The sequence below is a fragment of the Zootoca vivipara genome, chromosome 14 (genome assembly GCF_963506605.1).
Source record: "Zootoca vivipara chromosome 14, rZooViv1.1, whole genome shotgun sequence".
Taxonomy (NCBI): Eukaryota; Metazoa; Chordata; class Lepidosauria; order Squamata; family Lacertidae; genus Zootoca; species Zootoca vivipara.
The window spans coordinates 48,187,880-48,202,581 of record NC_083289.1 but is presented as its reverse complement, the minus strand read 5'-3'; the positions used below and the strand labels follow the sequence as shown (position 1 = coordinate 48,202,581).

At 46.1% G+C, this 14,702-nt stretch overlaps 2 protein-coding genes across 7 annotated transcripts in view; one reads left to right on the top strand and one right to left on the bottom strand.

Moving 5' to 3' along the window:
- The window catches only part of TOM1L2 (target of myb1 like 2 membrane trafficking protein), a 54,781-nt gene extending 50,978 nt beyond the window's left edge, over positions 1-3,803 (bottom strand). For all 4 annotated transcript variants that reach the window (XM_060282430.1, XM_035130760.2, XM_035130761.2 and 1 more), the window contains exon 1: positions 3,678-3,803. In XM_060282430.1, coding sequence (XP_060138413.1) covers positions 3,678-3,729 — 52 coding nt within the window. In that variant the 5' untranslated portion in view covers positions 3,730-3,803. The remainder of the gene's footprint in view (positions 1-3,677) is intronic.
- A 443-nt stretch (positions 3,804-4,246) lies between these two features.
- DRC3 (dynein regulatory complex subunit 3) overlaps positions 4,247-14,702 on the top strand; it is an 18,562-nt gene continuing 8,106 nt past the window's right edge. Inside the window, exons 1-8 of one of the 3 annotated variants that reach the window (XM_060282428.1) lie at positions 4,247-4,462; positions 4,619-4,685; positions 6,824-7,048; positions 7,732-7,848; positions 8,676-8,842; positions 11,288-11,434; positions 12,071-12,190; positions 13,689-13,804. In XM_060282428.1, coding sequence (XP_060138411.1) covers positions 6,889-7,048; positions 7,732-7,848; positions 8,676-8,842; positions 11,288-11,434; positions 12,071-12,190; positions 13,689-13,804 — 827 coding nt within the window. In that variant the 5' untranslated portion in view covers positions 4,247-4,462; positions 4,619-4,685; positions 6,824-6,888. Of the gene's footprint in view, positions 4,463-4,618; positions 5,594-6,823; positions 7,049-7,731; positions 7,849-8,675; positions 8,843-11,287; positions 11,435-12,070; positions 12,191-13,688; positions 13,805-14,702 lie in introns of all 3 variants that reach the window. The other 2 variants (XM_060282427.1, XM_060282426.1) reach the window with 2 other exon arrangements.

The window sequence follows — 14,702 nt, the reverse complement described above, 5'->3', positions numbered from 1 at the left end:
TGGACAAGGAAGATAGAGGAAAATAAACTTCAAAACTCAGTATTCAGTATTGTCTACAATGGCTGGCAGAAGCTCTCCAGAGTTTCAGACAGAGGTCTCCCCAGTCCTACCTGGAGATCTTGGGGACTGAAATTGGGACTTTCTGCATCATGCAGATACTCTACCATTCAGCTACAGCTCTTCCCTATCCCCAAACCACCATCTTTCGCCCATTCATTCCAGATTTTCCTCAAAATAAAACTACTGCCTTGCCTGGCATCCTCTTTCCAACAACAACAAACCAGACACTTCCAGGGTGTCCACAACCAGAACGGACACAGCGTCATAGCTTTTCCCGATTGTTTGACCTGGAAGTCACAGGTACAGAACCTCTGAACATGGAGGTTCTACAATGGGTAAAAGCCACTGGCAGGCAATATTACCTACCATTTGCTAAATTCTTTGGTTCTTTAAAGCCATCTTTAAATTGTCAACCTCAAACCCCCCCCCCCCAAAAAAATCCTATGGTAACCAGTTTTGTAAGGTAAAAATCTGCATTATGAAAACAATACTTCCCTTAAAAAAAAATATCAACCACATATTGCAAATCAATGTCACCAGTCAGGTTCTTGTGTTTTGACACAAGGCTTCTTTATTGCAATCATAGTTATATACTTCCACTTAGTCATTGCTTTTAAAAGCCAAGAAAACCTCAGCCTCTCCTCAAGTGTGTCTCAGTCAGGAAGTCATTATTAACTTCTCTGATCATTTTAGACATCCTTTTCAGTGTACTTCCTAAGTGATCTTATTCGAGATGATTAGGTGATAAAAACTACACACACACCTGAGATTCCTCCATGTCAGGTTGACCTGACTCCACCCCACCTTTCCTCCCAGTTTCATTCTTTGACTCAGCCCACCTCAGAGCACCCTAGGCTTTCCCAGTTCCTCTTTTGCTCCCCAATACCCTCCAACATTTCACAGCTAAAAATCGGGCCTTGAACATAACATCCCAGCTTAAGGTTTTTAACTGCCTGAGGCAAAGGATGAGATGGTTCCCCTGTCCTAGTTCTGCATATGGAAACCTCTCAGACTGGCAATTGAATCTTACTTTAATGCTGGTGACAGAACAGTGCCTTTTAGCAAAATGGATAGCAGTAGGCTTCCTTTAAAGGAGTAGTTAAAAAAACAAACCCTATGGAACTCTCATTGACTTGTGCCTTGCCCCATGTGTATAACCATTTACACAAGCAATGAAGAACTTTGTGTTTAATGCAACTTTTAACTGAGATCCTAATTGGGTTTTACAGAACAGCTTCTTAAAGCATGCTGTATGTTTGATCATGTATCTATTATATCTTTATATCCTGCCTTGCTCTTGTTTGTATGTTGCATTGTGATAGAATCGCCCTAAACGGCTAATAAAAATACAAATGTATATATACAGGGCAGGATTCCTTGTACACACAGCTCTATCCTCCCAACCTCACTGCCACTCTTCCAACCCCAAACATTTGCTGCCTGAATTGGGTGTGTTTGCTCTTTAAGTTGAAGATATACTAGAAAAGCAGATATACAAGAAAAACAAAAGTCCTCCTGTAACCTGTTATCAACAGTTCAAACAAATGCCAGCAGTTTCAAGGTATGTAATGACAGATTGTGCACAGTATGGCACACTTTACTGTGCACACACATAAATTTATGTTCATGAGGACAAGATGCATCTTCCCATCAACTTTTATAGACCAGGGAAGAGGGCTGGATCATGAATAATAGAGAGTCAGTGTGGCAGCATAGTTAGTGATGAACCAGGAAATCAGGGCTCAAATCCCCAATGAGCCATGAAGCTCACTGGTTGACCTTGAGTGAGTGAGTGAGTCAGTCAGTCAGTCAGTCAGTCACTCTCAGCTTAACCTACTGCACAGGATTGTTGTGAGAATAGGATGTGGAAGGAGAGAACCATGTAAAAAACAAATACAACATATTTAGTGACAACTCCAGATAACTAGGGTTTTAACTAGCTACAAGATGTTTTCAACAGTACTCTGTTGGTATGATTAGGTCTGCTATGGTGGGTAGTTTTACAGTTTCATTTTTTGAGATCGCATGATGATTTCCTAAGAGGCATATTGCTGTTATTTATTATTTAAATACTGTACAGAAGCTGTGTTGAAATGGTACTTGGCCTAAAAAGATGGCATATAAATATTTTAAACAAAACTAACAACCTCAGGCTAATAACATTTTGGCAAGACATCCTCAAAGTGCAAACACGGAGAAAATAAGCACAGTGATGGGACACAGGCCAGAAAATAGGGACAGCTAGAGGATACAGTATGGCCTGGCCTATATTCATTAGAACCCACAAAGCAACCCATTTATTGTAGTTCTAACTACGTATATCAATCTATTCATCTCAAATCCACAGTCAAAAGATCAAAATTGGGCCAATGCTTTACCAAGAGGAAAAGAACCAGCGATGACAGATAATAATAATAATAGTAAATTTTTATTTATACCTCGCCCTCTCCAGCCAATACTGGGCTCAGGGCGGCTAACACCAGTAAAATTACAATAAAACATAAAAGAAAGAAAAAGAAAACAATTAATTAAAATATGGGTTAAAATACAGTTTAAATTTTAAAATACAGCCTCATTTTAAAGTAGATAGTGGTTCTGAATGCACCTTTTAGGACACACTGTCATCACAGAGTGACTTACAAGGCTCCTAGGTAAAGGTAAAGGGACCCCTGACCATTAGGTCCAGTTACGGACAACTCTGGGGTTGCAGCGCTCATCTCGCTTTACTGGCTGAGGGAGCTGGTGTACAGCTTCCGAGGTCATGTGGCCCTCATGACTAAGCCGCTTCTGGCGAACCAGAGCAGCACACAGAAACACTGTTTACCTTCCAGCCGGAGCAGTACCCATTTATCTACTTGCACTTCATGCTTTCAAACTGCTAGGTGGGCAGGAGCAGGGACCAAGCAACGGGTGTTCACCCTGTTGCAGGGATTCGAACCGCTGAACTTCTGATCAGCAAGCCCTAGGCTCTGTGGTTTAACCCACAGCGCCATCTGCGTCCTAGTATGCATTAAAATGTCTGTATTTGTGTTTTGATTAAAATATTGCATGTCACTTTTGAGCTGCTGCAGCAAAAAAAAAGAGAGACTGATTATTTAAAAACCACTAATAATACAATTACCATCCACAAAAACTAAACTTGAGGCATATGACATGGCTATATAAATAATAATAATAAGAAGAATATTTATGGGACACACACAGAGAGAGCCATCAGGGACAAACTTAGCAGACTGACAGGCTGGGAAGAAGAACAGAGGCAATGATTCACCAAGGGCAGCAATTAAAATAAAATTGCACAGCCTACAGGGACGGCTGGAGAGGAAAGACTTTCACCTCCTAGCTCCATCCCTGGTTCACGGTTGGCCGTGACACGACGCCAAGCAGGCCCGGGGCTCCCTTCGGGGGTCAAGAGGGGGCCAAGAGGGGGCGGGCCGTGAAGCCAGTTCAGGTGCATCTCCCTGCCATCCCAGGAGGGAGAAGCTGCGCCTGCCCAAATTCCCCCCTGGCCCGCTGACAGGGGCCTTTGCGGCTTCTCCCCCCCCGTCTCCCCACCCCCCCGGTCCCCTCAGGCCTGCTCCCCTTGCCCCGCTCCCCTCGGCCGCCCCCTCTCTTACCGAGGCTCTGCCCCACCGGGGTGCTGAACGGGTTGCCCAACAGAAACTCCATCTTGGGATGACAACAAACCCGACCGGCCTCCCCGCCCGCTCCACCTCTCGGAGCCTCCTCTCCTCATCCCCTCCCCTCCCAAACCTCCTCAGCCCCGCCTCCGGCTCGTGACTGACAGGCCTCGCCGGCCAAGCAGAACCTCCGCTTCCCCACAGCAGAGCCCGCCCCGCCGTGTTGTCGCCCGGGCTCCGATCCCGAAGGCCGAGCGCTCATTAGCGAGCGCGAGCGCCAATCACTTGTCAGGCCAGGCTGCCCGGCCTTGATGCTGGCGGGCGTCGGGGAAGCAGGAGGAGAGGTGGGAGCAAGGGTAGGGGGTAAATCCCGCCTCCAGAGACAGCCCATTGGACAAAGCCTTCTCAAAAAATAAAATAAACCTTGCGGCCTATTGGATAACCTTCGCCGAAGGCTCGGATCGAGTAGCCAATCGTGATAGGGGAATGGCTGTTTATGCGCCCTGTCATTGGTTGGGCGAGTCGGTTCGCGTTGGTTTCTTCACTCTCGCGCCCCAACACACAAACACGCGAACGCGAGTCGAGGTTGCTTGCCGCTGTCGCCGGCCGAACTGCGTCACACGTGACGACGGAAGCCCGGTGGGCCGGCGCCAGCGCGAGACCTGCCCTTAGCAACGACCGCGGCATCCCTAGCAACGAGGCCTAACCCGGGCTTTTAACCTTCGGGGAGGCTGGAGGAAGGCGGCTGTGGGTTCAGTGTGAGCTGGTCAAGTGACGCTCTGGTAACCTACTAAGCAATCCGGGGCTGGGTGGGGTTTCGGTGGCTCTGGAAGTGAGAGCGGGCATGGGATGTTCTGGGATAGGATGTCTAGATATGACACGTGTTGTTGTTGTTGTTGTTTGTTTGCTGCCCTACATCTTTCATATTTGTATGACAGGCTGAAGTTCTGTCGGTGCAGCTGTAAGAATGGCCGGCCGAAGTTCCACTTTGGATTCAACCTCTCTGTGAGCCAAGCCAGCATCTTGCTTCCAACAGCGCCCAACTTGGGGGGGGGAGCAGAGCCATTGCAGCTGCAGACTGCCAGGTGGGAGGGTGTCTGAAGTGGACCTCCTCCCTTAGTAGGTCCTTAGTAGGGAAGGACTGTGGCAGCGTGTTTGCCTTGCAAGCAGAAGGGCCCACATTCAGTCCCCAACGGCATCTCCAGGTAGCCTTGCTACCTTTGTTCTGGCAAAATATGGGTCGGGGTGATTTTATTTTATTTTAATCTGATGCTGATGTGACTTCAAAGCAATCTATTGCACTCTATTGCAGCCTAACAGGATGGCCCCTCTGGAATTTGCCACAAGCACATGCAGATACACATGAATTTGTAAATCTCTCTGTGCTTGGCCACCCAGAGCTCAAATACATGACCTGTCACACACCCTTTCAAACACATGCATTTGGAGAGGATCCCTAACTTGGCAGAGAGAGAGAGAGAAGACCTAAAATACAGGACAAAAAAACCAGTATCAATACAGTGAAATACGGGACAATCCTGTACTATACAGGACAGGTGGCAACCCTAGCTAGGTAAGGCTGAGAGAGACTCCTGGCTGAAATTCTTAAGAGCCGCTGCCAGTCAGTGTAGACAGTATTGAGCTAGACGGACTTCTCCTCCATTGGAGATTTTAAAGCAGAGGTTGGTTCGCCATCTACCATGGATTCTTTAGCTGAGATTCCTGTGTTCTTTGATTCTATGACTTGGTGTAAAGCTAACTGTGTCCTTCAAAACTGCCTCAGCTCAACAACAAGGATATTGTTGAGCCCCTGGGAAAGGTTCAGGAAAGGCCCACCAAAATGATCAAGGGGATGGAGAAACTCCCCAATGAGGAAAGGTTGTCGTACTTGGACTTCTTAGTTCAGAGAAAAGGTGAGTAAGATAGTAGTTTATTATGCATGGCATGGAGAAAGTAGACGGAAGAAAGTTTTTCTGCCTCTCTCATGACCCTAGAACTCATGGATATCCAATCAAGCTCAATGTTGGAAGATTCAGGACAGGAAAGAGAAAGTGCTTCTTCACACGGTGCATAGTTAAACTATGGAATTCGCTCCCGCTGGAGGCAGTGATGGCCAACAGCCTAGATGGCTTTAAAGGACAAATTCATGAAGGCGAAGGCTATCAATGGTTACGAGCCACAATGGCTACTCTCTGCCTCCACGGTTGGAGGCAATAATGTATTTGAATAAGCAGTTGCTGGAAACAACAGGACAAGAGAATGCTCTTGTGCTCAGTTCCTTCTTGCTGGTTTCCCACAGGCATCTGAATGGCCACTGTGCAAACAGGATGCTGGACTAGATGAGCCATTGGCCTGATCCAGCAAGCTCTTCTTAGGTTCTTGCTGCTGCCACCACTGCTTGTTAACTTGCTGTCACCCTTTGGGCTCAACCCGCACTACCACCCAAAGCGAGAGAGCAAAGTGTGCAGAGGCTGCTAGTCGTCCTTGGTCTTGTCACCATTCATACACTTTGAAAGGGAATCAGCATAAACTGCAAAGAGCTGGAGTAGCAGGGACGGGGTCAGCTCCCCCACTGAATTGGCACTAGGATGCCAACTCTTGACAGAAGCTGTGAAGTTCAAAGGGCAGGCCTGGAAGCAGTAGCCTTTCTTCATTGCTTGTCCGCAGTGCCTTATTTTTAGTGGTAGAGTGCTGCTGAATATGGAGGTTCTGTTCACTTGCCATCAAAGAAATAAACAACCATCCGATGTTTAGAAGACATCTGAAGGCAGCCCTGTTTAGGGAAGTTTTTAATGACTGATGTTTTAATGTATTTTTCATCTTTTGTTGGAAGCCGCCCAGAGTGGCTGGGGAAACCCAGCCAAATGGGCGGGGTAATTATATATATATATATATATATATATATATATATATATATAATTGACAGCCATGTCCTCCATGATTTATCCCTTTCTTCACACAAAGCTGCCTGTACCATCTCCATATATAAGAAAAATGAGGCACCAGCTGGGGATATGTGTAGATGAGTGGATAGTTTGGTGGACTGTATGTTGGCGGGGTAGGTGGGCATTATGTGGACGGTGTGGACAGCTCCCAGAAGCTCCTACTATGTGAATGAGGCATTATGTGTCATTCTATTTCAGTGTCTGCAACAGGCCAGGGCAATCCATTTGAGTTCTAATCTTGGGGGCCACTTCTTCTGCTCAAGATGAGTCGAATGTATGATAGCATAGAGCCCAATGTAATCGATGAAGAGATGCTGCAGAAGGCCGTTGAGGAGCAAGGACCTAAAGATGAAGCAGGCATCCTGGCCAAAAACGAGGGCATCAATTTCAAAGATGTCTTGGCACTGCAGCTTGATTTTAGAAGTAAGGATCAGAATACAAAACAAGGAATTTTTTTTAAGGGAAAAATCAAGGCTCTTTTACTACAAAGTCCTTACAACATGGAGATTTGCCATGTGGACAGTCAGTGGTTGAAAATCTGCTTTTAGGCAGGATTGTGAAGATACTTGAACTAATCTCTGCTTCTCCAGCTTCATCACCCTCTGCCGTCTGATAGTCTCCTGCTCTCCCAAAGCTCTCCCTTTTCTCTGCTGCTCCCACTTATGCCAAGGGATGGACAAATCCATGAATTCCAGTGTCTCAGGTTTCATATATTAAGTTTAGGTTGCCCCATTTCCACATCAGGTAGTATGGTGCTGATCTTTTTTTAAATAAAGGAAGTCTGCACAAAACACTGTTGTTGTGTGCATTCCTCCTCTTGGTACACAGTTTTCCCTAATGTAATGCATTTTTTGTGGGTATTCTTTCCTAATTTACACTTTTTTGGTATGCATTTTTTGGTTTGAGACCTGCATTGCAAAACTGGGAGAAGTGCAAGATTCATAGGATAAACAGATTTTGGTTCACATATTGGTTTGGGAAGTGTGAATTAGGTAGGTTAGCTTTAAAAGGAAAGCCGAATAAATTTCTTCCCCATCTCTACATATGGTGGCAACTGCCTCCCAGAACACCTGCATGATTCTACTTCTCTCTTCCTGTGGCTTCAGATATCCTGAAGATTGACAACCTCTGGCAGTTCAAGAACCTGACAAAATTGCAGTTGGACAACAACATCATTGAGAAGATCGAGGCACTGGATACTCTGGTTCATCTGGTCTGGCTGGGTAAGGTGGTTGCATTCAGGGCCACAACAAATGCTGTGAAATTCCTGTGCAGGAATTAAGAGCAAACTTCACTTCATTCCAGCTGGTGGTTGCACCCTGGTGTATTTTGGAAGTGATTTCCGTGTTGGAATTGTATCAAGTGTGAAGCAGCCCTGAAATTAATGAACATAACTAAATTAGGTCAGTTAATTCCAATAGGTCCACACTGAGTAAAGCCCTAGTTGAATAGAACCTGTAAACTCTGAAGATAATAATTCCATATCGGCCCTCAAATGGCAACTAGAATGAAGATGGCATTTGAGATTCCCAGGGTAGCACTTTGTGGCTGTCTTCTTTCTAGGGTTGCGCCTGATGAGAGACTGTTTTTGTTCCCAGCCAAACTGACCTCCACTTTGTTTCCACTCCAGCCCCTTGAAAAGGCAGAATGATCTCATCAATTTGCCTTTTGTTAGAAGAAGGCCGAACAACATTCTCTTCGGAGTCTTCCCTCTTTCTCATATTTGCTAGATATATGATTTCCTGTTTGGGGGGGGGGAAACAGAACCAGGATAGAAAATAATGTTTTTTTCTGAAACCTATATGCATTCGAAACATTCTAGTTAGAACAGTGGTTCTCAAAATGTAGGACAGGACCCCTTGGAGAAGAGGCACATATGATACTTAAAAGGGGACAAGAAGTTCCAGGGAGAGCTAAGTCACCTCCTACCTATTGATTCCAACAGAGAGAAAACAACTGATTCTGTGAACAGGAAAGAGTTCCCTAAGAGGATTTGAATGGTTTTCTTCTCAGAGCTCTTGCCTCCCACGTTCTTTTTCTGCTCCCCCAGATTTGTCCTTCAACAATATTGAAGTCATTGAAGGCTTAGATGCGCTCGTTAAATTGCAAGATCTTAGTCTGTACAACAACAGGATTTCTAAGATCGAGAATCTGGACACGCTCCAAGAACTTCAAGTCTTCTCTATAGGAAATAATAACATACAAACTCTGGAAAATGTAAGAGTTTAATTAATAAAGCCGTATAAAGTCTCTAGTGGCAATGCTGTGTACTCTTGCTTGGTAGCTACTCTCTTCTGAACTCAGTGGTGCTTACTTCTAAGTAGACATACGGAGGCTGAAGGTGCTACTTTTCTCTGTCCTCCAACACCTCTCTGGCAGAGATAGTCACTTCCATTTCATGGCCGAGGATCTGAAGCTTAGAGAGTGACATGCCTATGGCCATCTAGTGAGTCACTGTTGGAACAGGATTTTTTTCTACATCTAAATCTCCTTTTATAATCACTAGAATACATCGGTGCTCAGTGTGCAATCAGAGCGAACTCATTCACCCAGTGCAAGTATTTATGTTGCCAAAACAGCACCATCTACACCCAAGCATGGAAGGAACCCCTCTGCAGCAGGACAAAAAAGGGTGGTTAGAAAGATAAACCCTGAAGGGGGTGGATGTGTGCAAAACAGCTCAGTAAAGACTGATCGTGCTCATTGGCCACAGAATGGTGATAAAGATGGATAGAAAACAGGGTGGTTATGGAATAGAGTATCCAGAGAAAGGGCTTGGCTGGCATGAATTCTGAATTCTGTGCTTCAGCACTTCTTGCAATAGCCACGTTTATATATAGTGTTTTACAGTATTCAACATTGCTGTCAGTAGGCTAACATTTTATCCCCTTGTTGCAGACTGAGAAAAGGCTGGGTATCAGTATTTTAAATGAATATAACTCTCCTGTGTGGACTGAAATCATGCCCCTAGGGCACACCCAATGCTTCTTTGTAGCTGCATATTTACAAGGAGAGCAAAATCAGCCATGGGGGTGTTCAGTCTGTCTTCAAAGCTCTTGCCTTGACATTTAGGAGCCCTCCATAATCATCTTCAGAACTCAGGTTGAAAACTACTAGCCTAACAAATTAAATTCCAGTAGCTTCACTAGGCCCAAATAACATCTGGTGTCAGTAGGGAGGTGCCCACCTCCCTATTGCTTCTTAGGTACCCTGTTCTAATCATAACACTGCACTAAAGAGGAAGAAGTAATTAAAGAATGCAACAAAGGAGAAGGGGCGAAAAGGATTTGTAGGCAACTGTCTGCCAGTAAACAGGGATTGGAGGGGGTGAGAATGGGCTTTGAGAGGCTAAAATTTGTGAAGGTGAACCAAGTCTCCTTCCTTTTTCTTCTTTAAAAGTACCCCACTGTTTTTCTTCATATCACACAATGCATGGTGCCTTAACAGGGTTACATAAGCAACGTAAAACACAGACAAATCTTCTCTCCTACCCACCTCATAACTTATTATTGTTATTATTATTTATTAAATTTCTATGCCACCCTTCATCTGAAGATCATATGGCATTTAAGAGTCTAAAAACACAAACTACAATAACAAACAAAAACAATAGCCCCTACTCACAGCTTAAAAGGCCATAGGAGAAGAGGAATGATTTTTCCCTGGCACCTAAAGACAGGTGCCAGGCAAATCTCCCTGGAGGGAGCATTCCACAAGCGGGGAGCCACCACAGAAAAGGCCCGCTCTTGTGTTGCAGCACTAAGGACTTCTCATGGACAGAGAACGGCCTCAGATGATGACTGCAGGGTCCAGGTAGGCTCATATGGTGAGAGGTGATCTAAAATAGAAATTGTAGCAGTAGATAGGGAGAGGGAAAGACAGTCAAGAGCAGAGAGACAGCATTGTGGGCAGCTGTTATTACACATACTAATCACTTGGTTACAGTTGGGAATGAGGATTTTATTGATGGGTGGGTGGGTTCCATTTATATCCCACTTTTTTCCCACCAAGGAGCTCAAAGTGGCACAGATGGTTCTTCCCCCCTCCTTGTTTTATCCCCCACAACATCCCTGCGAGGTAGGTTAGGCTGAGAGGCAGTGCCTGGCCCAAGGGAGTCACCCAGTGAGTTTCATGGCTGAGGGGGGATTTGAACCCTGGCCTGCTGGGTCCAACTCTCTAACCACGACACCACACTGTCTCTCCAAGGGGTTGAAGGAGTTGACCGTAACCCCCAGTGAACACCTGTGATGATGATCTTCCTCCCCAACCCCTGTGAAGCATGTGTGTAGCCGGGGCGGCGGGGTGTGTTTGTATTTTGAACCAGGGGGCCACCAACTACAAGAGACACCTCAGCAGGATCTCATTCTCATTTGGTAAAAAAAAGAGTCTGCAAATGTTTAATGCAGCCACCCCCAAACTCGGCCAGATGTTTTGGGACTACAATTCCCATCATCCCTAACCACTGGTCCTGTTAGCTAGGGGTGATGGGAGTTGTAGTCCCAAAAAATCTGGCGGGCCGAGCTTGGGGGTGCCTAGTTTAATGACTCCAAGTTTGACATTTTCTGACAAAGACCACCCCCTTTCCTCCTGTGAGAATCTCAAGTATTTCCATAAATATTTTGTCCTCATGGCTCTCTGTATCTCTCTGTCGCCTTGCCACAGGTGATCTATCTCAGGAAGTTCAAAAACCTCCGCACGTTGAATCTCACCGGGAACCCAGTGTGCGAAAACGAAGTGTATACCACATTCATCGCCGCTTATCTCCCTGACCTTGTGTACCTGGATTTTAGACTGGTAGATGACAACACGGTAAGGATGGAAAAGTTCAGCCCTATATCTCTTGCCATTTTAGCTTTCCTATCTACCCCATGTGCCAGAAAGCTGGTGAGGCTGCCTCCCCACTCCTCTCCCCACAGGTGCCTGCCTTGGGCTTTGACTGCCCTTATTCTAGGCGTAGGAAGAGGGGTGCGGCGGATGCGGGCCGCCCTGGGTGTCATCCCTGAGTGGGGTGACAAAATGGCAAAAGTTTTTTTTTTTAAAAAAATGGGCTCACGGAACTTTTTTGGGCTCACAACAAGCGCAACGAAATGGTGCTGGCACTGGGCACCACACCGTGGAGGCTGGCACTTATCGCGGGGCCTGCAGCGTGCCCAAGCCACGCGTCCCTCCTGGGAGTGACATGGTGGCTTGGGCGCCTGCAGGCTCCGCGCTACCTAAAACAGCAGTGTGTGGCTTGCGTTTGCCCATCGCCTCTCCCTCAGCCGCCCTACAGCTGAGGTGGAGGCAGCGGTGGGGCTTTGCGCAGTGCGCCCTGCACTGGCTCCCCCCACCCCCGTGGGCGGCTCACTCCACCCCCAGGTGCAGGGTGTGTGCGCTGCCCTGGGCACCCGAGTGGCTAGCTACGCCATTGATTCTAAGCCTCCTGTCCCCGTTTTCTTTTCCCAGCGAGAGATGGCCCTGATAAAATACCAGTATTCCATCGAGGAGATGAGACATGGGGAAACTCTGGCCTCGGCCAAGCAGCAGGTTCTGGATGCCCAACAGAAACAGGTGGAATATCACAAGGTATGTCCCTTTGGGCCATCTGTAGAACCATAGAATTGGAGAGCTGGAAGGGATTCCCAAGGGTCGTCTGGCCCAACCCCCTGCAATGCAGGAATGTAGATCACAGGGATGTTGAGAGAACCCAACAGATACTGGATTCTCTTTCAGCTTCCTGAATAGGTGTTGTTCTCTGAACACTGATATATGAAAAAAGAACCAGTAAGAAAACAGTTGTGGCTTCAGCAGACACAGAGCAGAAAGCTAAACAAAACAGTTCATACAAAACAGTTTGTACACGAGAACTGGCCTACTCTGCAGTGGCTCCCCATCTGTGGAATGCTCTCCCCAGGGAAGTTCGCCGGGCACCTTCATTATACACCTTTAGGCGCCAGGCAAAAATGTTCCTTTTTAACCTGGCCTTTCGTTGACCTGATCGACATCCTATACCCTTTTAAAATGCGGCTCTTTTTTGGAGGGGGGCATGTTATGGGGTTATTGTTTTTATTTTGATTTTATACATTGTGATCTTTTCTGTGAACCACCCTGAGACCTCCGGGTATAGGACAGTATATAAATTCAATGAAAGGAAGAAAGAAAGGCTTGAAAGAGGTTATCTCCTGAGAGCTAACCAAAGTGAGGGAAAGGTTCTGTAGTTTGGGAGCCGTTCTCAATAGGGTTCAGCTCCTTGCTGTTAATATTGCCAGTTTCTACCTTGTTGGCAAGACTTCATTTGGCAAGAGGGAATCGTGCGGAGATTTACAGATGTCTGGATGTCTTGACTCCCACCTGGGCAGGAGTTTAGAAGAGGAAGCTTCTAGAGGGGAGATGGAAGAGACTGGTTGTACGGTTCACATCAGCCTGAATTTAAGGCATAAGATTCTCCCCATTTCCTTTGGGCAACTATCTCCTTCTGATTCCCTGTCATTGACTGGTTGGATGCAGAGGAATGGTGGGAGGAACCAGTTGGGGGATCCCAAAGGGTAGAAGGCTCAGAGCCCAGGGAGTGGTGGTGGGACAAGGTTGAGTGGTCAAGGGGAGAAGACAGGGAGTAGGAGGTGTCGGAAGCTGAAGAGGTAATAGGGCTTAGTGAGCAGGGAGAGTCTGTGACAGAGAGCAGTCCAGAAGCAGAAGCTGAAGCTGAAGCAGGAGAGGAGAGAGACCAAGAGGCAGGGATGAGCCAGGCTGGTGAAGAGTCACGGGTGTCTCCCTCTTCTGCTGTGACAAGCTCCCCTCCCAGAACCAGAAGAGGCATGAAAAGGGTGGAGGAGATGTTGCCTTCATGCATGTGCAGTCTCCAATTGCTGAGGGAAATCCCTGGAGAGAAGGGAACCTAGATGGTTGTGAGGAGATGGGGACCTTTAGTCTTGGCAACCGCTTCATGGGGGCAAGATCTGAGTTGCTGCGCTCATTAGGCCTGACACGCCTGTACTAATAAAGAGTTAACTCTGGCTTGCTTGGTGCGATTGACTGCCAGCTCACTCCTATTATTTCCCTTCTGCCTCCTTGCTTCTCTCTCCAGCTCGCTTACGTGGAGTATCTGAATGGAAGCTTCCTCTTTGACAGCATGTTTGCAGACGATCCCGAAGCACCCAAACTGCTCTACCTCCCTGGAGTGCCAGAGCTACTGGAGATATATCCTTTAAAACACACACACACACACACACACACACACACACACACACACACACACACCGCTTTTATTTTTGAAATTTTAACAGGTTTTATATACACATCGTACAGTATCCATCACCCATCTCTTTTCCTAAGACTTCCCAGTCCATCTCTCTGTGGCACGCTAGGGGAATCTTGATCTGCTGCATATCCTGATATTTCACCCATTATCATTTCAAGTCTTCCCTTTTTGATGTTATCTGCTGCTCATATGTTAACCCCTACTTGTAGGTTAAATTGTATATCGAACCCTCTAAGATAATCTCCCAAACACCTCCACTCTTCTCTTATCTTTAACTAATCCTTATTCCTTAGTTTCGTGATCATGGTTACTAATTCTATGTATTCTATCAATTTGTTCTGCCAAATTTCCTTCGTGAGTATCTCTTCTTCTTTTGCATATACTATTCTATCTGAAGCGGTTGTATACAGAAAAATATTGAGTGCCTTTTTTGGAATGGCATCACCTATTATCCCTAATAGAAAGGCCTCTGGTCTTTTGGGAAATGTGAGTTTTAGAATCTTTTTTAAATTCTGTGTGGAACATTTCCCAATACTCTCTAGTGTATTTACACGACTTCCACATATGAATCGGGGTTCCCTCCACCTCGTGGCATTTCCAGCATAAATTAGACCCTTTTAAATACATTTTCACTAATGTGCTGGCCGTCTTCATCTTTTGTAGGTTTTCCTTAATAAGATAACAGGCAGTGGAATTCGTGGTTTCGGCCCATAATTTTTCTCATGCAGACAATTCTATGTTGTAACCAATATCTATGCCCCGTTTTGTCATTGTCACCTTTGCCATCTCATCTTTGGTCTCCCACTCCAGTAACAAGTTTTAAATTTTTTTGAGAAACAT